The following is a 27,070-nucleotide window of genomic DNA, read 5'->3' as shown; positions in this document are numbered from 1 at the left end:
TGTAATGCAAATTGGCCAATTACGGATACTTGAATGATAACAGAGTAGCGGATCCAAAGTAGGATTCTGCTACAAGTATGTAACTACTTCCAAGAAGGAAAGTAAAACATACCACGTAGGCAGAATTAAAGTCATTTATGTATGGAGCGCATATATAATTCCGTAATGGAAGAAAGGTCGTCAGGATTTCGGAATGTTCGGGATCACAATACCAATAATTCCTCCGTAATGGACCATCCCGTCCAAGAAGAACAATTTCATCCCATTTTCGTACAACATAAAGTCAATAATGATGCAAATAATCCCATTTTCTCTCCTGATTAGGTTGATGATGATACATAACGTAATTCGAAGATGGTGGAGGCATTGCGCTGCTCGACGAATTAATCCAGACGAGTAATCTGTTTACCATTGTTCTCCTCGTTTTAAGAGGATTTATGTAATTCGTCGTCCTTTTAAGAGGGAACGTGATTTAATTAGTTATTTTCGTCCCTTCTTCTTTCTTGGCTACCTGACTTGCATTGTTCCTGCATTAATCAGCCCGTCTGAATTGTGTCGTGTTTTTGTCCCGGCGCTTATCCAAAATAATCACCTACTTTCTTCTTTCTACTGCTGCACCAGACCGCTTTGAAAAATGTATAGTCGTATTGGTCTTGAAATCTTGTTAAAAATTCCAACACGCGACGAAACCCAGCCAGTCTCTCGGTACCTCAATGTCACGTCATGTTCACCTCCGTTGGACTGATACGAGGTGAAATGTGACATCAACCACCACCACCACTACCCACCCAGCTTTCGCTCTTGAATAATGAAACAGTCATCGCATCGTGGACGTTGGATCAGGCAGGAGTGAGGGTCTCAATTTTTCATATATTTCTCTGTCTATACCCTCAACACGTCAGAATTGCTATGCATGTATCGCATTAAATCACAATTTGGCCCCATTTTGGAATATCACATCAGTCTGGACGACGACACTTGTACTTTCATGTCACCTTAAAAAAAGAAGTAAATTTGCCTTCTTTTTTCGCCCAGCAACAGCACGAATAAAGCAACATATGCACTGACTTTGACTTATTGCTCTTGTCGTTCTGTCCCCTTTTCTCTAGTTGAAACGATAAGACAATAAAACCGGACTGGACGGAAGGAAGGCGAAGTTAGTCGTGGACGTGGACGTGTAACGTGTAATGAAGTCCCATGTGATGCGAACCGGGCTAGAAGATGGATTTGCATTTAACTATTTGAGGAAGAATTCTCGGACTACGTACAATAAAATAAAAATATAATGTAACAACCATTTCCTCTCAAACTCTTCGTTCAGAAAAGTCGTCCTCGTATTTCAACAGGAAGGAATTGCAAATCTCGAGAGAGTGAGAGAAAGTGTGGCCTGGCCGACCATGTATGTTTTACGTACAAAATCCATTCAACTGAGCCAAAGTAGTTTATTTCCCGTACAAATTTTTTAGTCGAAACCACTTTACAAGTTCTGCATCCATCGTGCCGGCAAGACGACTACCTTTCTCGCAACCGTTTTTGAATACCAAAACCATAACTTGCCGGAGAAAAAGCGGAATGCCAATAAGTGAGTGAGTAAAAAAAATGGGAATAAAAAATGCAAAATCACAGAAGAAAGAAGGCTTATTTTGTTTACAGAATTCCTCCTCCTTCTTCTCACAATACACTTCTTTTCCTTCTCGGTTTCCTTTCCTTATCCTCCCCCCAAAATATCCTGAGGATATTAAATATAATGCATAACTCGTAACTCTTTTCTTGTACCCAACTTTTTCGGCATGAATGCAAGAAATTTGTGTATGCAGACAGGCAGGCGTTTTCTTCCCCTCGAATAATAAAGTATGAGTAGGAATCTATGTTTTTTTCATACAAAAGGATTTTTTTACAGGGCCCCTTTTCAGAAATAATGTTGACCGAGCGTGGTAAAATATTTGTCGGGTTTAAGAAATTTTAAGAAAAATATTTGCACATTCGTCTCAAAATGCCTCCATCTCTATAAATAATGTATCTCTTTCCTTACGTAAATCTAAATCAATTAACAACCACTGTCTAATAATTTACTTGGTTAAGTACGTCACTCAACAGGCATACTGATTAAGTCTAAATTGGATTTTTCTTTCTCTATGTAGCAATCAATCCCAATAAAAAACCGTCCCACAATAAATAAAGAAACCGTTCAAAACGCATGTAGCTAAAGGGTGAAACCAGCAATTTTCCCCAAAAAAATATATGACCACGTCCTCCCTGACCTCGAATTGGGTTGTCCGATTGATCCCAAAGTTGATAGGATCCTCCCCCTGAGGTCATACGAATTATGCCGCAAACCGATTTCGATTATCTCGATCCGTTCTCCCATAATCTTGCTGACAGACAGACAGACATACGGACGGACAGACGGACAAAATCTTCACTTAATACGGTTTCACCCTATAATAAAGAGGCGACGTTTTAATTTCATCTCAATTGATGACATATTCCGTTCTCCTCACCCAGACCGTAGAAAACGCCATCAATCCGACAAGTCAGCATGTTTAAGTAATAAACATTGCATAATGGAAAACGCATAATTCGTCACGCTTAACTATTTCTTCTTCAAGATTAAAGAGATTTCTGCCAGATAAGAAGAACTGCAGCAGCACGGGTCGGGTGTTGGGTGGAATGGAATTCAGTATTTAGAACGGAACGGTGGGTGCATGGTTGATGGTGTTGTAGTCCGTATACAAAACCAGAAGTATTTCTCACCCGGGTTTCAGTCCCAGTAGTGAAGTCGGGCAGGGAAGGAGTTTTCCGAATTTTCGGGTGGGTCGAATTTCATAAACATATTTTTATAACCAACATATCCGAATCTGCTATCGAGGAGGTAAATAAAATCATGTAACCACACCGGGTGCTCATCATCCATCATAAAATCGGACAGTTGTGCTGCTCCTGCTGCACCTCGTATTAAGAGAAGACGGAAAAAAGTAAATATATATATTTTTTCTCTCTCTACAATTGCATTGGATTTTTCCTCCTCTAAAATAAAACATAGACAATCTCACACACATTTGTACAGGAAAAAGTATAAGCTAAGCACCTACGATATAAAAAAATCGTGATTTATTCCTGGGGAGGACATGTGACACCCGGATTTGGATGCGTTAAAGAAAACATGTTTTTTTTTATATTCATCTCTCCGTGGAAAGTTTATGGCCGACTTATTTTGAGACTGTTTGAGGTACATAATAAATTCCAATAAATTGGTTTCCAGCTTTCGTCAAATAGTACTTTTTTTAAGTAAAAAAAAAATAAAAGTGGTGCACACGAATTAGACGGAAAAGAAATCTCATTAAGTCTTGATCCTCGTCCAAGTCTGGATTAACTGTGAGGGATTAATTTATTTAACCAGTTGAGTGAAAACGACGGGGAGATTATCGTGATAGATTTGAACCAAGCACGAACAGGGGAAGAAGAAAAAGCAGCAGTGAAAGATAAAAGTAAACGATCAACAACAAAGTTAAGGAGACGATCGAGTATTAATCGGCGATATAAAAATATTGGGTTAGTTCTTTTTACTGATTACATTTTATGCCCACATAGATATTTTCATTACTTACTTGGCATGACATGATATCATGAAATTGCATTTGATGACCATCATATCCTCCGTTCGTTAGGAGACTAATGGGGTAAATTGTTAATAAGGTGAACTTTGCTCATTTTTCGTAAATAGTCTTTATATTTTGTGTTTTCTTTTCGACTTACTTACTCACTTACCGACTTTATTGTTTTTGCTTCACGATAATAAAGTTGATAATAAAGTTTGCTGATTGTGAAAGCAATCTAAACTCGATTGCAGAATTCTTTCGATTCCCTTTGGAATTTTTCGATTTGTGCGAAGAAATTGGAGAAGAAAGAAATTCTTTATTTTGTGACGAGTTTAGAATTTGAGAAGAAAAAGTTGGTTGGTTGGCTTCATTTCATTTCATTGTCCCCAAATTAAAAAGTTGATGAGAGAGAAAGTGGAAAAGTTGTGTACGTACCGATGGGCTGAGAAATTTAGCCAGGAAGGCTTTACGTTGTCGTATCGTATCATTAATCAATTCCTTCTTCTTCATTTTGTGCGAAATGAGAACCAATTTTCCTTTGAGGCATTATGCCAATGTTGTTTTTGAGAGAGGAGGAAGAAGAAGAGGAAGTAATTTATGACCCAATATTATACTTGCTTTCATCATAAAACAGGAAACTCATCTGGGCGACGACGATGACGATGTTGCAAACAACCGTGTTAGAAGAAATGCTTGTTCAAAATTACCTATTCCTATTCCTTGCTGGCTGAATGCCTCCCAGCGAGAAAATTACTTTGGATTAAAATCAACAAGATTTCCATTTTATTCCTGAATAAATCAAAGGCGAAGGAAAATCCTGAAAAACAAGATCATTTCTTATTTACATTGAGATAAAAAGTAGAAACTATTGAATATTTTGGTATTCATGAGGTTCGCATAGTCATAAAAATTTGTATACCTTGTTTGTTTGAGGTATTGATACGGCAAGACCTTTCTTAAGGCTAGATTACACGCTTGTCTGAAATAAAATGGGATTTTACAAAGAATATTATCCTTCTTTTTTGTTGGAATGCTCCAAATAAAAATACATACAAAATTTGGTTCCATTCAGCAGAACACTTGTTGTTGGGTGAATTATGAGATCGTAAAATTTCATGCCACGTCGAAGCGTTACTCCGCAAAAATTAATCCTAAATTAATAAATAAATCATTCCCTTATGTATTTTCCTTTGTTTGGTTCCCCATTCCATTCTTTGTCCGGTTTCACTTTCTCCCATCTCTTTGTGCGGATTTGTATTTGTTGTTCTTTATGTGAGAGTCGAATCGGTCCATGGCTGGTGGAGTGACCAGTTGAGCTCTATGTCCTATTGTACTTTTGAGGTATATCTGTCCCTACTTTGATGACGATGGGAATCATTTCAGTCACTTCGTTTGTATCATTTCATTGTTGTATAATTCGACAAAGAAACTTCACAAGCCTTTGAATTTTATCAGTCAACTGTTAAATTGTTTCTCTATCTGGGTTGTTCAGAATTCCGTTGCATTTTGAGGTCGTGTCATGGACTCGACGACTAAGCTGGGCAGACTGTAGAGCAGTGGCCGCGGAAGGTGTGGGACATCTGTGGACATTAATATTGTATGAGGGGGGAGGGAGGGGTTTATGTAAGATGGGGAGATGGTGGGGACATTTTCCGGGACAATTTGTCCCTCTGCCCCCACGATTCCGCGGCCACTGTTCTTTTGTACTACTGTACCGTGTGGTTTGGTTGAGGTCTCTTTGCATCGCGGGATGGGTGTTTTGCGAGGTCGTCGCAAATTTGCAACTAAATTGGGGTAGAAAAGTAAAATTGGGCGAAACTCGTGATGAAATAACTACTTTTGTTGTTATCAAATTTTTACCAAATTTGTTCGACTGATCTTCTTCTAAAGGTTGTAATTTGACTGAATTTGGTTTTTTAGGAAATTTGTGATCTGACCAAGTCGAGCATCATCATGGAATCGATCAGTATCGAAATTCGGGAGAATGAGAGATGTCCTGCTGGCCTAGAAATACTTTTGAACCAGTCAAAGTTCACGGTCAGACTTAATCCGAGTAAGTATTTAAGAGAATTAAGTTGTCTCAAGATAAGTATTTATCTATAATCTTACTTTGTAGAGGGTGGCGTGGGCGACTTTGAGATTATCAACGCAAAAGGAGAAGTCGTCATTATCGGGCAGAAACACTTGGCAATGATATCACTCCTGGAAAATACGTCCAGAAGCGAAGTTCTCACGCTTGACTTGTCAAATGTGAGTAAAAATATGAGACAAATGAGATTTCTATATTGATGGCGTGTTCATAACTGGAAGCTGAAGTCTGTTCTTGATGTTTGCTAGATTGCTGAGATGAAGATAGCCTGCCCCCCAACGGATGACATTGCCGTGATAACCAACACAAGTATGTGACTTATCCATCGATAACTTACTTATCGTAAAAATATGATAAAGACAATCTTTTTTTCGGAAGATATGGGACTGTTTTCTCCAAACACGTTGGAAATCACGGGTGGAAATGGTCAGAAACAATACAACTTTAAATTCCAGAGGTGCAAAGGTAGTCCCCCGACTCGAAAAGGCAGTACATCAACAACTCCGGCTCCTGGAGAAGGAAATGGCAAGTACACTTTCCAAGTAAGTAAAGTAACTGCTTATGCACTACTGTGAGTATGTAAGGCTTAGTGCGTACTTGGTAAAAATCTCGGCTATTTACTCTGAGCTGAGAAGAGTAAAAATAAATAATTAGCTTTTTTCCCTCTCAACGACTTTCTCCTCCTTTGGAGAGGAGAGTTGTTTGGTTGGAGAGGTTTGACTTTCGAATTAAAATCCGCAATGTTCAAGACTTTTGGTCAACTTCACCAGGGTGGAAGTTGACTTAAAAAAGAAGATTATTTCACTCGAATGAGAGAACCTTTTTGGATGTCAAGCACTGATTTTCTTCATATTAATCTCAAACTGGGCCTTAATGGAATTCGAACTTTGGTGTGGATCATTGTCTGCAAATTGAGACTGAAGAAAATTACAAATTAAAATATGTATAAAAACAGGCGATTTTTGTAGGGTTGGACAATGCTATTTAAAAATCCCCCGATTTTGCATATTTTGCTTTATAATTTTCAGATAATGTAATATGGTAAAGTTTTACTTGCATTAAATTTTGCACAGTTTGAAACCTAATGTGATGCAAATCCGTGGTCAACACCCAAAAAGGTTCCCACGTCATAAGCCTTTTTTCCCTTTACCTCGTCTCTTCTTCTTCCTGAAAAGGACGTGAGGATGGATAAAAGGAGACTTTCTCCCCCTACATCCACCAGCTATCTCTCTATTTGACGACTTAGTTTGGTTCGAGTAGGCTTAGCTTACACGAGTTGTACGTAGTTTTTAATGTGTTTCGTATCCTTGACTTGACTGGGTTGTCCTGATTTCTTGAAATGAGGATTGTTGACTGTTGTGAGCTGTTTACTTTGTTTATTACACGAGTTAGAGTCAAAAGTTAATGGTATTGCTGCTCTGGTGAAGGAGGAGCTACGATTAGTTGGTTCCTTGGCTTGGGTTTTCGGTAATAATGGTGCGACCATGCCTTTGTCCGCGATGCACTTTCACTCCGCAGCAGTTGATAAGAGGAGGAGGGGATACTAATCTTCGAACCAGACAGTTATGGTGGTGGTGAACATTACGTAATACGTACATAGCTTATCTTACGACTATGGTAAATGATGGTCATTTCTTCTCCAGCACATTTAAGGATGTTGTCTTACACGCACTTTTCTTTTAAAAAAGTGGCGATGACGAGCAGAGTGTTGTTAAGAGAGGATGATTCTAATGTGGGATTTTTGGTAGTTGTAATACGCGAAAGAGAGCAAAAATATGTTTTGAAGAGTGGTGCGAGGAATCGAACCCCGCGTCTCCCGTTTGCCGGACGAGCGCCCTACCACTAGGCTAACTGCCCTTCTTCACATCTATTACTCTCTTTACAACCACCAAATTCCACGTATTCTCTCCTACAGTTGCCCGGAAATAGTTTAGAGTGGTCCCCACTCTATAAGGGGATATGGGAGAGAATATACTTGCACCACCGACTGCTCAGCTGAGGCAACGCATGCTGATCTAGCGGTGGTGGACAGAAAGGGGATGACGTCTCATGCCCTGCGCGAGGAGCTCACTGCATGGACGGAAATTGGGGTTTGGGGATTTTTGGGGGTTGGGCTTCCGTTTAACTTTGAGAGGGATCGAGATCGAACAGCTGTTCCACCACATGTGGGATTTTTGGTAGTTGTAATACGCGAAAGAGAGCAAAAATATGTTTTGAAGAGTGGTGCGAGGAATCGAACCCCGCGTCTCCCGTTTGCCGGACGAGCGCCCTACCACTAGGCTAACTGCCCTTCTTCACATCTATTACTCTCTTTACAACCACCAAATTCCACGTATTCTCTCCTACACTAATTACGCATTTATCGTGTAAAAAGGTATAATTCTGCTTTTTTAGCAAGTGAAAAATTGAATTTATTATGTAACGCTCCAAAATTATCTATTGCACCTATTTTTTATTTCTCACTCCTAAATATAAAATTTTCCACGTTTTAATTATCAAAAATTATCAAAAAAGCTAAAACACCGAGTGAAACCTGATTTTCTTCGTCTTTTTTACCCCGTTTCTTCAGCAAACAATTGATCTAATTTCACTCCATGTTATTTGCACAACCTTTGTCTGCATCCTATTTTAAACAATAATCCCATCCGATCATGTGGAATGATGTGAAATGATGAATAGCTTCGTGCGTTCGTAATGGTGGCGTGGCTTGGCTTTTTGCTATCGAGTGGAAGTGGATTTCAGGATCCATTTCTCTCCCCGAGGCGGACAGGATGTTCGTTACGTTTAAGTGTGTTTTGATTCCGTGGATTTGGATCTTGATCCCTTGTACGTTCGTAACTGCTCCGTGTGCTCTTTTGTACACGGTTTCACATTTATTACACGTTTGATGCTTCACTTTGTCTCAAGTTCAAGATTTGACTGGGACGAGAGAGGCTTGATTTTATGGGTATACTGTATTCTGCTACAAGAAGACATGAGATAAGACATGTATCTTGTCTTGTCAGCTTTCAAGTGGATTACATGAAAGAAAGAACATATTGCGTTTGAAGACTTTTTGTTTAAAAGGGGGCTAAATTTTTAAAGGATCGATTCCACTTTTGATCCCAATTTCTAAAACTTGCACATTTTTACATGGATAGTGCAATATTTTTCTGATTTTGAATATAGTGTGTATGCATATCATACCAGTTAATTGTAGGTTTACATACTTGTCACGTCACGAAAATATATGAAGGAGAATGCCGAAGCAGGTTAATTGGTTGGCGAAAAGGTGAAATTTTGCGAAAATGACTAGCTCAGTCTAACAAGTCTAGTTTGATGATACAAATATATGGTTATAATTCCTGTACGTCTTTAGTATGGTAAAGGTCATAGTCATAACTAATAATAAAATACTTTTTAAGCACAAAAGCTCCTTTTACTTATTTATAATTGGTCTCCTCCTTCTCGACTATGTGAATAAGTGTCCAAATTGGTGGACCCTCCTCCTTCTCATCTAACACTTAATTACCAATGCTGTTTGGCAAGTTTGGCTGTACTCCCGAACAAAAAAACTCATCTCGCTTTTTTCTATCATGGTTAATTGACACTAAACTAGATTAATTAAGTATTGATTGAGACCGATTTATTCCTATCTCGTTTGTTCATACATACGCACGCAGGGAGAAGATGCGCTTTCTAGATTGGTTGGTCGGTGGATTAAGTTTCTCGTTCATTTATTTACTACGTCGTCGTCCTTGTCCGCCTCCTCCTCCCACGAATGTGCGGAAAGTATTTCCTCCTTGGGCTTAGGATTAGTGGACTGGACTGCGTGCCTTTGCCATTAATTACCAAAATGCCTTTTACTCTTTAACGGCGGTGGTGGTGGTGAATCGTTTGACGGCGGAATGAATGGAGGAGAAAGTACGACGAGAAGAAAGGAAAGTGGAGACAATGCGGTATTAGAAGGTTTGGAGGGAGGCAGACTTTTTGTCTTGGCGTCAATCTATTCTTGCACGGGATGAAAATGAAAATTCCTCATCATTCATCCGAAAAGTTGGATTGTTCCGTAATTGTGCATTATATGAAAATCATGTTACTTATTTATTAATCGTCTCATGAAGAAAAGAGATCGCCTAGATCCTTTCTCGGGATGATGAACAAATTAATTAAATCATTTAGAATGTTTCGTATGATCAGTTTAGTTAATTCTGTGATTTGTGTTTCAGGTGGTGAATGATGGTTCCGTTACGGTTACAGAGTTATCAATGTCTCGCTTATCATCAAAGGTTGCCATCAATCTTCCAGGACAAATTTCTCTTACCCCGGTAATTACTTGGCAATCATTTTCGACTGACTTCTTCTCGTTATTGTAGCATAAGGATTATTAATAATTAAAATTGTTAAATTATTTAAAGCAATTCAACTTTTATGCAGGTACAAGCGGCTGTGATTTTCGGAGGGTTGGCATTCCAGGTATGCATCAATCGTTAACACTGAAATGTGATGATAACTAATTTTACAGCAATTTCCCTTAATCACTTTGCAGATTTACTCCATCAAGAAACAAAAGAGTTTGATAGCCTTGCTGTCCACGGGATCATTTCTAGTGCTTATCATTCTCATCATCATTCTCTACGTTATGCTCGCCCCGTAAAGAAAAGGGAAAAAACTCATAAAACAAAATCAAGAATTACAGATAAATCTATACATTTCAAAATTCGTGCAGATCTATTTATATTATCATAATCACTACTGATTCGGACTCAAAACTCTTACTAAAAAATTGGCATATACTTACAAATTGTCACTCATTCTTCTACTCTATATAAAAAAATCATTACAACTTTTATACTGTCGCATCTCTAATTATATTTAATTACAAGTGAACATGAGCATATTTAATCTATTTATAATCGCAACTTTTTATCAGTTTCGACTTTCTCTGTATTGATTTCTGATAATCATTGTGGTAATCATACATGAATAAATATTAGATAATTTACATTATGTGCTATATATACACACATACATACGTCTGTGAGTACTCGGTGTTACTAGATATATGTAAAATATGAGACTTTGTGCTGTTAATGGGACTATGCTATATCATATTGTGTACATAAAAATGTCTTAATAACATAAAAATTTATTTAATATATGTCTTTGAATATGTATTATGTATGCTTTCATGTTTCATGCTACTCTCATATTTATGCAAAAATCAATGCAAATGCAGACTCAAATTAAAGAATATTTATTTGTTTTGTGATGAAAAAGTAAGCCCGATCAGAGTTTTAAATCATTTTGTTCAAAATAAATGCATAAAAAATCATATGAAAAAATCTGGTCATTTTTGTTCTCAACCGTGAAGCTGATGAATGTGGTGAACGTGTCGCCGAGTTCCATGATGGGCCCTGATTACAGAGATCAAGTAAATACCTTGAAAAATCATACAAATATTTGCATATTTTACATATTTAAGCTTACCCGACTAAGGGTGGTTTAGGTCTGGAGTGGATATGGCCCTGGCCATGAATATGACCTGGCAACCCTTGACCATGAATATGCGACCCCTGACCGTGAATATGTGGGTGTTGCGCCACAGCTTGTGGAAGTCCGGGTCTTATCACGGGTTGAGGATGATAATGGTGATGAGGCCGACCGACGATGGTGGTCGATGGTGGGTGCGATGGGGTCGAATTCCTTCGCCAAAATATTGGCGTTGGCGAAGCATCCAAACCACCAAGAATGGCCACCTTAAAATTCAATTTGATATACATAAGTTACATAAATTTTATACGGTAATCTATTTTTTTAAGTACCAAAAATAGGGCACAAATGAGTCGAAATTTTCCCATTTTTTCCAGAATTTTTGAAACAACAACAGCAAACTATAAACAAAATGATGCTGCCAACTCACTCCGTCTTCCTGTTGGAAATGATGATTTCAAACCGAGATCAAGTGCGTAGTTGTTGATGTAGATGTGCGTTTGTGTACAAAAAATGGTAAAAAAGTGCGTGAGGGATAACATTGTTTAGCCGGAGGGTAAAATTCCAGGGATATAAAAAACGAAGATTTTGAAGAAAGGGTTGATTCTTGCTCATTAATAATAACAAGCACTTCCATGATGATGATACATTGTATTAAAGAAAAGGATAGAGATTTTCATAATGTTCCTTACAGCCAAAGTTTTCATACATGTATGGAAATATTCACGATATATTCACGGCATTCAGGACAATATTCATAAGATACAAGTCTTATTAATTTGCTTAATCTTATCAAATTATTATAAGTATACATGTATGGAAATATTCATAAGACAATATGCATAAGATTGAATTATACAAAATTATGAATTAGCTTAATCTTATCTAATAATTATTATAAGTACTTACTGTACCTTAATTTTTAAGCTCAATAAAGTAAACACATATCGACCCTCGTAATTAATAATTTAATTATAAGCAGCAAAGAAACGCCCCTTCAACAGTTATCTAGTATGGCATATCAAAATCTAAGGTATGCAGCGTAAATGACCTTTAATTTTAGTAGCGTATGCATTTTTCTTGGAAACGCCTACATATGCACCCTTATTTCCTCTTCTAACATACTAAATACAGAACAAATGCGTATGTACTAACTTAATTCACTTAACTAACTTTAACTGTACCGATAACTTCATTCCATTTTCTGCTGCAGTCTAGAAATCACCCAATTTTAAAGTTTCACACAATTTCAAAGTTCGTCCTCATCATGCATCCAAACTTCAAATTTTGCCTTATATGGATGACAATTTTTGCGTGCATCACTCTTCGTAGAGCACTTTTGGAAACGGCGAAACAATTAGAAGGTAATTAATGCATAATTTTATGCAGAAATTGACTAATTAATCTAATATTTACAATTTTATTACAGAAACCCAAAAGAGCTTAAAAAGTACACATGAACGTGTAGATAAACTTCAAAAGGTCGTGGACGAAATTCAGTGGGAATTCGATCGAATCAAAGAGCTTTTGGCAAAAAAGTTCGCATCCGAATGGGAAATTTACTGGCGTGCGTTTGTGAGACATTCTCAAAATGAGACGGCAGTGCGAGACTTAAACGCCGGAGAGAATCTTTACTTGTATTTTGGCTACGATATTAACGGAGTCCTTCAAAATATTTATATTTGATATTTAAAAAAATCTGCGTTTTTAAAAAATTAACAATTTCAATTTAAGCTCTGTCTATATTCTAATTAATTGTAAATAGTTCTGATTTTCTGATAAGTAATAAGTTAAGCTTGTAAAATGGGGAAGAAACAGCATCAAAAAGATAAATTGTAAGTGTTATTGTTATTGTTTTTTTTTCAATTTAACTTAAATTATTTAAACTATTTATATTTGAATTTGTAATTAATGTGAGTTAATTGCTTAATTAAATTACACAGATACCTGACCTTCACCGAGTGGTCGACACTTTACGGTGGAAAGAAAGCTAATCAAGCCCAGTTTGGGAGTAACTCTGAATTTCGACGGCTGCCCTTTGACCACTGCGCCTTGTCGTTGCAGCCCTTCGAAAATCCATATTGTGACGCTCACGGGAACATTTTCGATTTGATGGTCCTTCTTCCCTTCCTGAAAAAGTATAAGGTTAATCCCATCACGGGCGAGAAATTGGATGCTAAACAGCTCACAAAATTAAATTTTACTAAGAATGGAGAAGGGAAATATCATTGTCCTGTTCTGTACAAAGTTTTTAACGCGAACAGTCACATTGTTGCAAATAAATTGACGGGGAACGTGTTTTCGTTTGAGGTGAGTTTTATACTTAAAAGTATGGATGATATAATGGGTGAAATGTAAGTAATTAATTTGGTATTGTAAATTCCAGGCTGTCGAAGAATTAAACATTAAACCGAAAAGTTGGAAAGATCTACTCACGGATCAACCCTTTACGAGGAACGATCTGATTACAATTCAGGATCCCAAGAATTTAAAGAAGTTTAATTTCGTCGACTTTCATCACGTCAAGAATAATTTAAAAATTGAGGATGAAGGTGGGTCAAAGATTTTGAATTTGTGAATTGATTATTGGCAGGGCATAATTAATAATTTGTGTTAATTTTTGTTCAGAATTGATACGAGCCCCTCATGACCCAAATGCTCGATTGAAGTCGACAAATGCTCAGACCAGGGATTCCATTCAAGAGTTGAACAAAACGTATGTGGCCGCAGAGACTGAGAGTGCTGTTATCAAAAAAGCGGATAGCGTCAATGCTGTAAGAGGAATTAAAATCACGATTCGACTGAATCCTACATAAAAGCTATATTTTTTTGTGCTTGTTATGTTCAGGCACATTATTCTACGGGAGCTGTCGCGGCCGGATTTACATCGACAGTAATGCCAGTGCTGACCGTGCATGAGGCTGCCATCCGGGACGAAGATTCGGTGCGGTACGAGCGTATTAAAAAGAAAGGCAAGTCAAATAATCATATTTCGTAAAATATATATATAGATATGTTTAATATTAAATGTGCTGTGAAATTTTAGGATATGTCAGGTTGAACACTACGCATGGGCAAATTAATCTGGAGCTTCATTGTGATATTACTCCGAAAACGTGTGAAAATTTTATCATCCTTTGCAAAAAGGGTTATTACAATGGGACCCAGTTTCATCGTTCAATTAGGCATTTCATGGTATACACACAAACGATTTGATTTTTCAAGTTATGTTATTTGTAAAGATTGTTTAAAATATCCAATCATTGTATTCCAGATTCAAGGAGGTGATCCCACTGGAAAGGGGACCGGAGGTGAGAGTGCTTGGACAGATGCTTTCGAAGACGAAATTCGTCCAAACTTGCATCACGAAGGTCGTGGAGTTCTGTCAATGGCGAATTCTGGTCCAGCCACAAACAAATCACAATTGTAAGCTCACATTATGCAAGTGTGATCATTCATTTAGATGAAATATCGTTCTTATGTGAATTTGTTGTTTTCCTAGTTTTATCACGTATCGATCCTGTAAACACTTGGATGGAAAGCACACAATATTTGGTAAAAATTTATGAATTCCAATTATTTTCTTCACATCTCCAACAAACTCTTTTTTGGATATATTAGTGAGTTTTGTTTATTATTATGATATTTCTGCGATAAGGTGAAATATATCATAACTAAATAGCATAACCAAATGTTATAAAAACTATTGAGAAGGTTTAGGAGTAAAATAAGTAGTTCTGGGTGGGAATGTATATTTTGCCCAGGGATGCTTCTTCATGTCTTCGTACCCTTGAACAGGGTAAAAAACATTTGTTCCATGGATGGAAATGTGCTTCAACTTTTCATCCTCTTCTGGAGACACGGCAGTCATGTGGTTCGATTTTTGTACCTGGTTTTTGTTAAGCATTGTTATCTTCATGCCAGTCCCACCACCAACTCCATTAACTATATAACAAACACAACATCAATTCATTACCTATGTAATTAGATAATTAATTGATATTACTGACTTGTTTTGTACTGGGCTAGCACACAATAAGGAGCTTGCCAACCCATGGCTGCTTTAAAATTTTCTTCTTTTGTGCCCCCTTCAAATCTAATTCTCTGTAATTAACGTTCATACATATTATAAGTACTCATTGGAATTAATGATAATTTGTATATTATGCACTTGCCATTACGTAAGTTGAGTATTGTTCAACGACACCACACTTGGCCACTTCCGAACGAGAGTTTTTCCCCAGATGTGTGGCGGGACATGGACCTTCCTATATTATCAAATTGCTAGTTATTAGCTCACCCAAGGTAAAACATGGAGAAGACTAAAACTACTAAAGTACTTTCGCTATCACTTACGCAATAGCTGACATCATAGAACCATTTCGATTCAAAAGTAGGATCCTTCTCGAATCTTAGCCACATGTCCTCCATATTCATATTGGGGTCGTCGTCAGGTGGTTTAAATTGACAGATTACCTATCAATCAACATGTTATAATAATGTTTCAATTATTATAACAGCATACAATAAATATTCAATTACATACAGTTCCATAATATGCACTCCTATCTATCTGCAAGGATTCTTCGTATTTTCTCTTATTAATGGCGGAAATTTCAGCATTTATTCGTGCTTGCTCCCCTGTTGGTTCAGTTCCGTGTGAGAGAATCGGAAAAGTATCAGGGAGACCCTGACCTTGTCTACTCAATTGGAAGAACTTTATTTTGTAACCCATGGTATCTTGTTGTCGTGACTTGTTTGCTTGTAGAAGGTTGTACGCCTTTTGTTTCCGAATGCTGAACAAAACAAGTTCAAATGAAAACTTATTGGGCAAATCAGTTTCAACTCATGCTTAAACTAACGTAGTTATTCATATAAATCTTACGTTTCCTCATCAGCGTGATTTAGAGCATAATGAAGTTGGATACGCTTGCGTGATACAGGATGACAACAAATTGTTCCGTCCCTGTTTTGCTCTAGACAGCGACCCATTGGGTCGCCCTTCTTATCTAAATAAATACAATTCTTTGTATGACTGTCGTGAATTGCATATATAGAAAAACACTTACCTCTATTTGGATTAGGAATATTCGGTTCCCATTTGTACTTGCCCGAGTAGGCTCTTTGAGGTGGAGCTATAAATTGAATGAAACAAAAAACTTAGAGAGTTACCGTGTTTGCAGAAAGACGGACAGACTGGCAAAACGGTTGCATAAGCCCTGGTTCGGGATAAACAACAAACCTTTGCATATGTTTAACACGTAATGACAACAAACCTACCTTCTTGTTGGGAACGACTGACCGAAGACTCCCCTGATTGCTTTGGTTTCTTTGTTGGCACAAAGTCATCATCGTCACTCCAACTTTCAAATCCACTACTTCTTTTATCCATTCTTGATGGTAAAAGCAAGAATAATAATGTCTCCTACTCGAGAACGAAATCAATCTCTGTCCAGCTGAAAATAATAATAGAGTCCGACGTACTTCGCACCGAAACTTCTGCTCGCTTAGATTTCTTGTTTTCACCATTACTCAATACTATAATCAGATGTTTATGTATTTTATAGTTTTATTATATTTTCATTCAGCCAAAATATATATTAAAATATATATTAATATATATGAAAATAAATATTTTTATTCACCCAACTCGCCAGGAAAAGTTGTCGGAGGTCTGGATACCCTATCGGCCATGGAGAAAGTGGAAGTTGACAATAAGGATCGACCGATTGAAGATATCATAATTCAGACTTCTACAGTATTTGTGGATCCGTTTACGGAAGTCGATGAGGAATTGGCATCAGAAAGGCGGAAAGATATTGAAAGACTAGAAGTTGAAAAATTAGACGCATCCAAAAATTCGAAAAATAAACCTAAAACACCCGAATTGAAAGTTTACCGTCAGGGAATTGGGAAATATATCAATCCTAAACGAAAGTAAGTAGCAGGAAAAAAAAATTTGCATACAACTCGAAACACTTCGAACAAATAATAATGGCGTTTTTAACTTAACAGGGCCGACGAATTGACACCCCCTGCTCTCCAGTTTGGAGATAAATCGTCCAAAAAGAAACCGACTGGGTGTGAATTTAAGAATTTTGGAAATTGGTAGTTTTAAGTAAGCATTGTGTTATTCCCTAATTACTATTTTATTTTTAAATCAAAATTCCTTTGAACAAAATAATATAATCAATTATAATAACTTTTTACACTGTCCACACAATTTTTCGGTCTTAATAAACATAAGGGAACGAAAATGGCCTCCTCGTATTACCAAGTTGGACCCACCCATTGTAATTATTTCTGTTTCCTTGTTGTTGTCTTATCGGATAACGTTGTTGATACCTTTGCGGGTTCTTTAAAGGAGGAGCATTCCATCCCGGAAGACTTTCCAGTTGAAATTGTCCAGAATTACTGGACGAGCTAGAAATTGGGTAGTTTCCCCCACCACCACCACTCCCACTCACCTTGATTGGCCTCCTATTCACAATAATTTCAGTCTCTTTATCCATATTGTTACTATTATTGGGTGCAGGAGATGAAGAATCACTGCCATCCTTAATCTTTAACTTGTCCAGGAGATAATTCCACTTTTCTTTGAGACGGGTAAATTTATTCTTATAATCGTGCCCACTCCCTCCCGATATTGCTGGCGGACTCCAAAGCCCAAATTGAAATAGAGACGCTGGTGCTGGTGGTGGCGGTGATTCGGGAACGTCAGGATTTTTATTTTCGTCCTCATCTTCATCCGTTGTCGCGGAGTCCTCATCCGTCGTGTCTTTATCGTCCGGCTTCGATTTTGGTGGTGACATTGGTGGTTTATACGGCTTGAATCGCGACGGCCCTGTTATAATGGGCGTCTCTGTTATTTGGGATGAGGGAGGGGGAGAATTTTCTTGTATCGTCATCACCGTCGGTGGTGGTGAGGGGGGATATACCCACCCATAATCGACCGGAGTGGCTTGACCCCCATACGGTGGGTATTCGTAGTAATCGTATAAAAAGTCTAGAATCAAATGGTTCGTGTCGCGGGATGGAGTGTTATAATTGAAGTCATTTGAAGGATCCTGTGGACCGGAAGTGGAAATGAACATGGGCGATTGTGAACCTTGCTGGGCTGAGGAGGAAGATGAAGACGATTCTTGTGACGAGACTGCGTTGTTGAGTTGGTTTCGATTCATGGAAAAAAATGGGGACGCTCTCTGCAGTGACTGAGGATAATTTGGGTAGGGGTGGCGTAGGGTGATGGGAAGGTTTCGAGGGTATAATTGGGGATACATTCCAGACACAATCTAGTAAAAAAAATTCTGAAATTTTTTTTTTTTTTGGGAGCCCAAAATGACTAATTGGAATTAATTAATTACCTTGAACAAATGAAGATGTGTGAAAATGTAGAAGCTAATCACACTTAAGGATGAAACTTTTACCATTTTTGGACTTACTTATTGACACGAAATTTGTCAACATTTACAAAATTGGTGCAAATTCGGGTGTCCTATTTTATTTTCATTTCGAAAAAAATGATGATACTATTTCTCTCTTACGATCTGCACAATTAACTTACCACTCTCAACCTCCACCAGTTTTGGTTAAATGATATTATTTGCAATTTCAACCTTCATCACCTCATTGAACATTCATCTTCGTTTATTACCACAAACCTGAATATCTTGGATCGATATCCGTATTATATTGATATGCTCATCAAACAATAGCCTTGTTTGTTTGTAGAAATGAGACAAAAAATTGGTATGATATTAAAACAAGATAAATACTTGTGATCAACTTTTAGTTAATTAGGGGAATCGAGCATAAAACCTGTTTCATCCTTATTTCATTGTGTAAAAAACCTCGCAAATATTTCACTTGACAAAATATCTACTAGCATTTCATTTATAAATCTTGAAGAATACGCGACAAAAATATATCTTCAACCACTAAAAAAAAGTTTCAAGGTGCCATGTGCTCATTTTCCTTGATGTGTCACCTTCAATTCAATAATTAATCGTTAGCTTTAGTTAATTTAAGACTTTTTCATTACGTCGTCCAAACTTGTAAACATTCTCATTTCTCGTCTTTTCAGCTCCTCAAATGCTAAATTATATGGTCACCATCATTCATTTCAAGTTTCCTACAAATCTTTTACGTACGTATGCATTATGATAATCAAATAATGTTGGATTAGCCTTATCACAGATGAAGCATGAGTTCCGTCGGGTTCTAAATCCCAACAAATCTTATAACCATTAGGCAATTTTGCACCCGAACTTGTCTCCTGCTCCCGGTGCTGCATAATAATGAAATGAAATGATGATGCAGTTCATGTGCTAAAAACTTCTAAAAATAAACAATTCTAGATAGAAAGGTGGGTGGTGTTCATAAATAATGTTACTTTTCCTCTAGGACGAATCCTTTTCGCAAAGGCCGTCAGAAATTGGCAACATTTCTGCAAATTTGTTTACACATGCAAAATTGACGTAATAAAATATTTTTCACATTACTGTCAATTTATTTATTGTCGCAAAATATACTTGCAAAAAAACATTTAATTTCTTTCTGTTCCTCTCCTCCTCTTTTTGTGAAGAACAAAGTCGGTTGGTTTTTTGGTTGGTCTTTTTAGTTGGCTTGATTTTTTGGCTTCGACCATGAAACTCGATCCCAATCTGAATTCTCATTTCATCTCAACATAGTCTTCACTCGAACACTTTAATAGTATTCCCAGCCATAACATAACATAACCGTTGTCGTTAAAACGGAAATAAGTTGTTGCTTTTGTTATAAGAGAAAGGTCAAGAGTATAATAATCTGCTGGCTACGCGTCGTAAACCGGTCAAATTTTCGGTAATATATGTCAGCCAGGTTGGAATAGTAAATAAGGAAATAAATATGTTAATTTGTTGATCAAGAAGTACATATATTTCGGGTTATCAAGTCAGTTTTTGTGATCGTGGTGAAAGTTGTGATTTCTTCTTGCGTTGAGTGAAAGTACTTTATATTAAAAATGGGCGGAAATAGTGAAAGTGGTGAGCCCTTCGAGTTTAAAAGGGAAATGGTCGATGTCACAATCCCGGTGGGAAGTTCGACAAAGTTCCTGGTGGAAATTAGGGGTTGTTTAGATCCGAATGTGAGTCGTATTTTTTTTAATGATGAAATTCATCCTAAAATTGAGAATAAGAGCTAGTGTTAATTTTGGAAAATATATACGGGATTCTCAATATTTCCAGGTATTCTGGTTTCAAAATGAAGAACCCATCACTAATTCTGACCGTCACGTCCTGCTCCGAGACAAGAGCATCTTTTGCGTCCAAATCCACCAAGTTAAACCGTGCGATGAAGGGAACTGGGTTTGTAGGGCGGCGTCGAATGATACGAACAATGGACCCCAGAAAGAAATCTGTTGTAATGCCCTTCTCACATTACAAAGCAAGTAGTTCATCTCTTATAAAATAACATCATTGAAGTATTTTTTTATCAGTATTAAATAAATATTATGCTCTTCCACAGTTCCACAAATTTACCAAGCGCCCAGATTCATCACTGGACTTCGTGGGTGTCTTTGGGACAATGGGACCCTTTCTCTCGAGTGTGAGGTACGTATGACAGTTTTGTGTTTTGTCGGAGTGTGATGTGCGTAACTTTTCTTGCCAACTTTTTCACATACCTCATTTCACTCAATGCTTACCCATCCGTGAAGTATTAATATGTCTCATCTTTTTGTATGAATGAATTTTTTTCACAGGTTACAGGCGTACCGACGCCAATTCTTCGCTGGTATCGTGACGGGAAACCGCTAGACGCTGGATCCGCCCTCACAATCCGGGCATATTCCAAAGAATCCAAAAGTCTCATTGGTCTCTTTGCATGTATGTAAATCAACTAATATGGAAAATGAATGATGGAAATCTTACAAAAAACATGCACAGGTGAAGCAGAAAATTGTATGGGCTCGAAAGCAACTTTCTCCCGAGTGTATGCTCGTAACTTTGCCAATTACCTGAAGCAGATTGGCTACCTGGGCGGCAGGATGACAAGGCCACTTCCCGGAAGCAATAACAGTAAACCTATAAAAAGCAATGGTAGTGATAATGTCAACAAAACTGCTGGAAGCGTCATTACCCGATCTGCCCCCACAGCCAATACAGCTTCTACTCTGCTAAGCAGTGATAATAACAGTAAACAGAGAGAATTTCGAGACAATAATAATGAAAATAATAAGAGTGAGGAGGACAGTGGAATTATCGTGGATGGTGGCACGCACCACATTTAAGTAGATTTATAGATATTGTCAAATTGATAATAATAAGATAAGATATTTACGTATGTCTTGTTTTATGCTCAATAAGAGATGTGTGACTTGTGTGTTTTAGGACGTTAGGTTAAGATTTACGGAATTAAATATAACTATATACAATAAATGATGAGTATATTTTCCAAAAAATAGTACCACATTTTGTCTGCTATTATGTTAATTTTACTGCAAATATGTTGTTATCTTGGCCACCCGCATAGATCGTTCCGTCGCTGTCTGAGATGACAATGTCATTCACATACCCGTCGAGATTTAGCGATTCGATACGACTCAAAGTCGTCAGATTCCATGCAATCAGCTTTTTGTCGCTACCACTCGTGTACAAGGTGTCATTATGAGACGCAATTCCATTTACGATGCTTTCGTGACCCTGTCATCATTTTTAATTAAAAGAAGATTTAATCACATCTAATTAAAAAGTTATGTTTTAGCACCTCCAATTTGGCCAGGTTTGCATTTCCCGATTTGAACGCTTCGTTAACATGAATCTGAAAATTGGACCTATCCGCGAAACAAAGCTTTTCACCCTTTGTGATCAGAAACGGTCCTTTTCCAGGTATGGTGTTTTTCACAGAGTGGCGAATTTGGTCACCTGAGATAAGTATTTCTACTAGAAATATTAATTAAACAGCATTAAAATAAATACAATCATACCTCTCTGGCTCAGCGTATTTATTACAACGTCCAAATGTCTCGCCGTGAAAAGAAGATCATTGTAAATCATCATGTCCCAAATTTCTTCCAATGTTTCCAAAATTCCGATAAGTTTCCCATCCTCCCAGATAAGGACCTAGATACATAATTCAACAGGGTTATTTCTATAATTTCTAACCTCTTACGATTACATAAAAAATTGTATTTCTTATGTACACACTTTGCCCAACTCGTCCCCAGAATAAAGTCTCTTCTTATCCGAATCAAATCTCAACTTTCTCGCCGGTTCCTCGTGTCCTTCTAAAGTAGCGATAAGAACAAAGTCTCCATTTTCACCTTCTTCCCATTGTTTGATTGTACAGTCTGAAGAAGACGTGAAAAAAGTGGGGGGTGGACCGGGACACATGTGGTAAATGGGATACTCGTGAGCTGGCCATTCCTTGAGAACTTGTTGCAAATCTGGGGACCAGACCTGCAGATGATAAGTAATTAGCAACGTTAAGTAGATAAGTATACTTATCAGGTAATCGGGTCATTTAAATATATATGTTACCTTAATTTTCCCACTGGCATATCCAGCACTGTACAACTTTCCATTAAGCCACATTAGGCATTCCCAATCTTCACCGGAAACGAGATGCTCACTTGACACTTTTGAGACCAATTTCAATGTCATTTTTCAAAATTTTATTTGTAATCCAAAAATATCACGTAATAGTCGTAAGCATGCACACTTGTATTTATGAGGTGAACAGAGGATGATGAGCATATTAACTTAATATGATATTTTTAGCATGACATATGATGGAGTGGTTCATACGCACATGTTTCGAACTCTAAAATGTATGCTTATGAGTCAGTATGCTTTCCCCATATTTCGACACTTCTTGCGTCAAGGTTCTGTATTATATTAGCGTATAAGCCCGTCTCCCACCGGGCGAGCTTTGTCCTATGTTTTTGACCTTGACCTACTGTTCATCCAGTATTATTAGTCGCAATTTCTTGGAAAATTTTCTGAGAGGTTATTTGGTTGCTAATTGAAAAATAAATAATCTGCCAGGTAACCTTCCAGAATTTTTTGCGACTAATAATACTGGATGAACAGTAATTCACACGGTCACTGAGTTGTCATAGGTCGAAACGGTTATCATATTCGTGTTCAGCGTTCAAAATCTAAAATTGAGATGTTTGAGGTGAAAAGAGACGCGATGGAATTTGGCCATAGTTACAAATGAACTTTCACCTGCTTTCACCTGCTTGTGGACAAACGACTTTCAGAAGGAATGTTACAAGGAAACATGAAGTCATCATGCGAACCATTTATTCCATAAACAAAGGTACAAAAATAATTCATTGTCACACATTTCTGTCATTCGAAATATTTTAAAGTAACAAGCAAAAAAATACGAAATAAAGTTACAAAATACTTTCATAGTCATAAATAAAGTAAGAGAAAATATTGATAAAATATCCCGGCCCCCGTTTAAGAAAAATAACTTGGATTAATGGTTTTAAAAGTGGTTGGACAGACGGTGGTTCGAGTTTCTGTCCCCTCCCTGCTTCCGCAGACGTACTCCCCCCTGCTCCGCTTTAACACTTCGCGTTCCACGTGATGCAGAACGACGCGGCCACAATTTTCATCCAGAATGTGAACTTGGACGTCTAGTGAGATCTGTCCCTGGAAAAGGATAATTTTACGTGACAATGTCTAAAATACGCAAAAAAATTCCAAAAATAAAAATAAAATGATTATAAATTCTGTACTCGAATTATCCTCTTTTTGAATAGCTCGATAGCCAGATTCTTCCCATCGATTAAACTCCTAAATAATTTCGTTTCTTTGTTCGTCCACCGAAATCGTGCTCCGTTTGCAGTTCTCTTGTTTCGGTAATTTTTCCCCAAAAAGCAGGAACATCGAGTGGCTGGGGCCTTAAGGAAGGAAATGTACTGAAAATGGAGGTACCGCATGCACTCTAAGGGAACGTTGATCACCTCGCCGTAGTCGAGAAGGAATACCTGGAATATAAAAAAGTTTTATATTTATGAGTGATTCGATTTATACATAAATTAAAAGTTGTATAAATGAACTGTTGCTCACGGTGTACAACGGATAACAATCCTTATCCAAAATTTTGCCTCGATACCAATCCGTAGATTCGAGTGATCTCCTGACCGCGACGTAAAATCCGGGACGCAAATAACCGATCCAAGGGCGAATGTCGCAATCGAGGTCCTCTAATACTCCGTATTCCTTGCTAAAACGTAAATAAAAGCCAAATTATTAACAAATGATAAATAAATTAGTACATGTACGCAGGAAAAAATAATTCCCCCCTACTTCATGTCCACCATGAGTCTCGCCACATCTTCTCTCCCCACTCTCGGAAGAAGATAAAATTTTGCAGGGTTCTGCACAAATCCTGCCACACAAATACACATTTCCCCAGCCTTGATTTCCTCCGACAGTTCTGGAATTTTTGCGTACAGGAGCTGTGAAAATGGCAATCTCAACTCCGTTGTCACCATTTTCTCCACAAAGCTGACCGCAGTATCGTTTAACTGATCACTAGAAGTACCGGGTTCAGCCCCACTTGACTGGGAGTCCTCCAAACAACCGGAACTCGAAAAGGGGGCGGCGAGGTAATCACACAGAGATTTAGCGTTTTTGTTTATCTCTGCCTGGAAAACCTCCCAACAAACTTGCATCAACTTGAATTTTGCTTTATCCGGTATTTGATCGAACTGATCCATGAGGGGGCCTCCATTGTTTTGGAGGATGCAGTCTTTCCAGTCATCAAACTTGCTCACACTGTCAAAAAGGTCGGCTGGTCGAAGAGCGGAACATTGCTTCTCGACGTAATCTCGCATCCTGTCCAAGATTGGCCCATATAGTTCTTCAGTGTCGATATACCTTTCTGTTTTAAGATTTAGAACATAAATATTTACGAATTATTTTCTATAAAATCAATTCAGATATAGCTCACCCTTAAATCCAGCAGGAAAAACAATATCTGTATCCCATGGGCTTTTTGTGACCCAAAATCTGTCTGTATGCTTCCTAAGCAATTCTTTGAAAGCATCTCGGCTGTAATCAACATATAATTAATTACTTAATTGCATATTGTTTATTTCTGTGTGTACATAAATTTTTAGACTTTATGATATTCATTACATGAATGTCTGACTCTCGTCCAGTCCAACACCCTTAATTTTTAAAAAAATATATAACTTTAAATACCTGTATCCAGTGAAGCCCACCTCTTTGGATTGACGTTCCAAACTAGGCGACGGATTTCCAATGACTCGATGGAAATGATCATAGAGTTTTGCGAAAGGGACCCCTCCCGGAAATTCGAGAGCAAATAGATAGTTAATGTCAAGGACGCGAGGTTCGGACAAACTGGGTGGAACCCGGGTCGACGACGACGACGACGACGACGAACACGATGGCTTAACATTTGTTTTGACTTTGTTGAAATTGATGTTATCTTCCTCAACAGGAGACTGCACTAGTTCTGAAGATTCCATTGTATTCAGATTTCAAGAAATGTTGAAAAAGTAAACAAAATAGTTCAGGAAGTTACAAGGTGTTGACAAGTCCAAGGTTGAACATGAAATGAGGGTCCAGGTCAGGTCAGTTTGGATTTTTGTTAGAAACTTGACGCCAAAAAGTCACATCTCTATTTTTGGTGGCTTCGTTTTCGTTTTCTCGTGGTGAGATTGCAGAAAACAGGTGTGCATTCCAAAAGTGCTTTGTTCACTTTGTTCAAGAAAGTATAACTACGCAGCCAATAACCGAATAAGAAAACGAATAGGATTTATTTATACGAATTTCTTCTAAAAATAAGTCTTTACAAGATATTAACCAATTTTACCCCACATAAAAAACGATCCTCTCCCCCCGCAAATACACCCCCACTTTTAACATCGATCGCTAGTGAATTTATGTATCCGTGCAATTTGACTTCTCCAAGTTTTTCGTAGCTGGATAAACTCCACGAAATCACTTTCCCGTCGTAACCCCCACTAAATAGTAGATTTGAATTGGATGAAAAATGTCCCATCATGGCTGTAATGATGGCTTCGTGTCCTTCTAGCACGGCCAATCTGGGATTTCCAGTCGTCTTCAAGCAATGAACCAAAATTTTGAAATCTCGGCGAGAAACGAGACAAAGTTTGTCGCCTTGAATGACCAATGGTCCCGTACCTTCAATCGTGTTTTTGATACTCCAATTTATTCGTTTGTTGTCATCTAACCAAAAAGAAAGTAATTACGATCTTAATTTGTGCAGAAATTAATTTTCTTTACGAACCTTTAGTTCGTAAAGTGGTCAAGTATACGTCTAAATTTCTCGTAGTAAAGAGCACCCCATCGTGGACGGCCATGTCATAAATTTCTTCCACCGTCCCAAGGCATCCTACCAGCTCGTTGGTATTGTCCCACATTCGTACCTATTTTTTCAAAAATGAATTTACGATTTATTATGATAATTCTTATATTGAAAACAACTCAAGTACTTGTCCTGTTGAATCTCCGGAATAGAGAAGCTGCGTAGCTTCGTCGTACCTTAGACGCCACGCCGGTTCGAGCATTGGGGTCAAAACAGCGATACGGTTATATCCAACGGATTCGCCATTCTCCACCCAGTGGGAAATGGTGCAGTCAGCGGCAGACGTGAAAAAATGAGTGGCACCCCCTCCAGGCGCCATGTGGTAGATGGAACACTCGTGGGCGACAAATTCGTGGAGGAGGTGGAACTCGGGGGTCCATGTCTGGGGGTACAAGATATCATAAAAATGCACAAATTTAGATATTTTCACGATTTATATAAAAGCCTAAGCACCAAGTGCAAGACTTGCCTTAATTATCCCTCTATTGTCCTTCGTATTCACAGCGGACAATAATTTTCCATTTATAAAAATTAGTGCAACCACGTCTTCATTTTT

General features: G+C 37.8%; 8 protein-coding genes across 15 annotated transcripts; 3 read left to right on the top strand and 5 right to left on the bottom strand.

The window, feature by feature from the left end:
• Positions 1–2,676: 2,676 nt before the first annotated feature.
• On the top strand, positions 2,677–10,946 carry LOC110844074. 4 transcript variants are annotated; one of them, XM_035847172.1, is made up of 9 exons: positions 2,749–2,975; positions 3,401–3,552; positions 5,520–5,652; positions 5,716–5,849; positions 5,937–5,997; positions 6,067–6,230; positions 9,897–9,995; positions 10,105–10,143; positions 10,217–10,946. In XM_035847172.1, the coding sequence occupies exons 3-9, from the start codon at positions 5,553–5,555 to the stop codon at positions 10,322–10,324; spliced, it is 705 nt and encodes a 234-aa protein (XP_035703065.1). In that variant the 5' UTR covers positions 2,749–2,975; positions 3,401–3,552; positions 5,520–5,552; the 3' UTR covers positions 10,325–10,946. The 4 variants fall into 4 exon arrangements, with proteins under 4 accessions (XP_035703066.1, XP_021945881.1, XP_035703065.1 ...); XM_035847173.1 differs by lacking the exon at positions 3,401–3,552 and having other exon boundaries at positions 2,677–2,811; XM_022090189.2 differs by lacking the exon at positions 3,401–3,552 and having other exon boundaries at positions 2,719–2,975.
• On the bottom strand, positions 10,909–11,844 carry LOC110844075. Its single transcript, XM_022090190.2, has 3 exons — positions 11,493–11,844; positions 11,158–11,426; positions 10,909–11,084 (listed from the first exon to the last, which is right to left on the bottom strand). The coding sequence occupies exons 1-3, from the start codon at positions 11,526–11,528 to the stop codon at positions 11,030–11,032; spliced, it is 360 nt and encodes a 119-aa protein (XP_021945882.1). The 5' UTR covers positions 11,529–11,844; the 3' UTR covers positions 10,909–11,029.
• A 486-nt stretch (positions 11,845–12,330) lies between these two features.
• LOC110843920 (RING-type E3 ubiquitin-protein ligase PPIL2) lies at positions 12,331–17,430 on the top strand. Its single transcript, XM_022089977.2, has 11 exons — positions 12,331–12,524; positions 12,590–12,995; positions 13,104–13,470; positions 13,547–13,712; positions 13,789–13,934; positions 14,009–14,132; positions 14,207–14,355; positions 14,435–14,586; positions 14,663–14,715; positions 16,818–17,097; positions 17,176–17,430. Exons 2-11 carry the CDS (start codon positions 12,964–12,966, stop codon positions 17,270–17,272), a joined length of 1,566 nt encoding a protein of 521 aa, XP_021945669.1. The 5' UTR covers positions 12,331–12,524; positions 12,590–12,963; the 3' UTR covers positions 17,273–17,430.
• On the bottom strand, positions 14,763–16,942 carry LOC110843921. Of its 3 annotated transcripts, none has more exons than XM_035847169.1 (8): positions 16,806–16,942; positions 16,441–16,698; positions 16,046–16,295; positions 15,707–15,956; positions 15,517–15,636; positions 15,336–15,428; positions 15,171–15,264; positions 14,763–15,105 (listed from the first exon to the last, which is right to left on the bottom strand). In XM_035847169.1, exons 2-8 carry the CDS (start codon positions 16,550–16,552, stop codon positions 14,864–14,866), a joined length of 1,161 nt encoding a protein of 386 aa, XP_035703062.1. In that variant the 5' UTR covers positions 16,553–16,698; positions 16,806–16,942; the 3' UTR covers positions 14,763–14,863. The 3 variants fall into 3 exon arrangements, with proteins under 3 accessions (XP_035703062.1, XP_021945670.1, XP_035703061.1); XM_022089978.2 differs by lacking the exon at positions 16,806–16,942 and having other exon boundaries at positions 16,046–16,169; positions 16,230–16,295; positions 16,441–16,753; XM_035847168.1 differs by lacking the exon at positions 16,806–16,942 and having other exon boundaries at positions 16,441–16,753.
• Positions 17,286–18,865, bottom strand: LOC118434235. The gene is made up of 2 exons (XM_035847170.1): positions 18,525–18,865; positions 17,286–18,452 (listed from the first exon to the last, which is right to left on the bottom strand). Exons 1-2 carry the CDS (start codon positions 18,588–18,590, stop codon positions 17,394–17,396), a joined length of 1,125 nt encoding a protein of 374 aa, XP_035703063.1. The 5' UTR covers positions 18,591–18,865; the 3' UTR covers positions 17,286–17,393.
• An 853-nt stretch (positions 18,866–19,718) lies between these two features.
• LOC110844502 (myopalladin) lies at positions 19,719–21,603 on the top strand. Its single transcript, XM_022090718.2, has 5 exons — positions 19,719–20,284; positions 20,385–20,583; positions 20,665–20,750; positions 20,900–21,023; positions 21,084–21,603. Exons 1-5 carry the CDS (start codon positions 20,162–20,164, stop codon positions 21,425–21,427), a joined length of 876 nt encoding a protein of 291 aa, XP_021946410.1. The 5' UTR covers positions 19,719–20,161; the 3' UTR covers positions 21,428–21,603.
• On the bottom strand, positions 21,448–22,901 carry LOC118434236 (zinc finger CCCH domain-containing protein 17-like). Its single transcript, XM_035847171.1, has 5 exons — positions 22,677–22,901; positions 22,344–22,595; positions 22,124–22,259; positions 21,904–22,061; positions 21,448–21,839 (listed from the first exon to the last, which is right to left on the bottom strand). Exons 1-5 carry the CDS (start codon positions 22,797–22,799, stop codon positions 21,621–21,623), a joined length of 888 nt encoding a protein of 295 aa, XP_035703064.1. The 5' UTR covers positions 22,800–22,901; the 3' UTR covers positions 21,448–21,620.
• A 595-nt stretch (positions 22,902–23,496) lies between these two features.
• LOC110844673 lies at positions 23,497–26,896 on the bottom strand. 3 transcript variants are annotated; one of them, XM_035848406.1, is made up of 9 exons: positions 26,642–26,896; positions 26,437–26,575; positions 26,331–26,375; positions 25,362–26,247; positions 25,108–25,208; positions 24,462–25,038; positions 24,222–24,378; positions 23,888–24,139; positions 23,497–23,801 (listed from the first exon to the last, which is right to left on the bottom strand). In XM_035848406.1, exons 4-9 carry the CDS (start codon positions 25,649–25,651, stop codon positions 23,607–23,609), a joined length of 1,572 nt encoding a protein of 523 aa, XP_035704299.1. In that variant the 5' UTR covers positions 25,652–26,247; positions 26,331–26,375; positions 26,437–26,575; positions 26,642–26,896; the 3' UTR covers positions 23,497–23,606. The 3 variants fall into 3 exon arrangements, with proteins under 3 accessions (XP_035704299.1, XP_035704297.1, XP_035704298.1); XM_035848404.1 differs by having other exon boundaries at positions 25,362–26,375; XM_035848405.1 differs by having other exon boundaries at positions 25,362–26,375; positions 26,691–26,896.
• Between the last annotated feature and the right edge of the window lie 174 nt (positions 26,897–27,070).

The sequence above is a fragment of the Folsomia candida genome, unplaced genomic scaffold, assembly GCF_002217175.1.
Source record: "Folsomia candida strain VU population unplaced genomic scaffold, ASM221717v1 Fcan01_Sc002, whole genome shotgun sequence".
In the NCBI taxonomy this organism is placed as follows: Eukaryota; Metazoa; Arthropoda; class Collembola; order Entomobryomorpha; family Isotomidae; genus Folsomia; species Folsomia candida.
The sequence above is the reverse complement of the archived record's forward strand: the minus strand, read 5'-3'. Positions and strand labels throughout refer to the sequence as shown.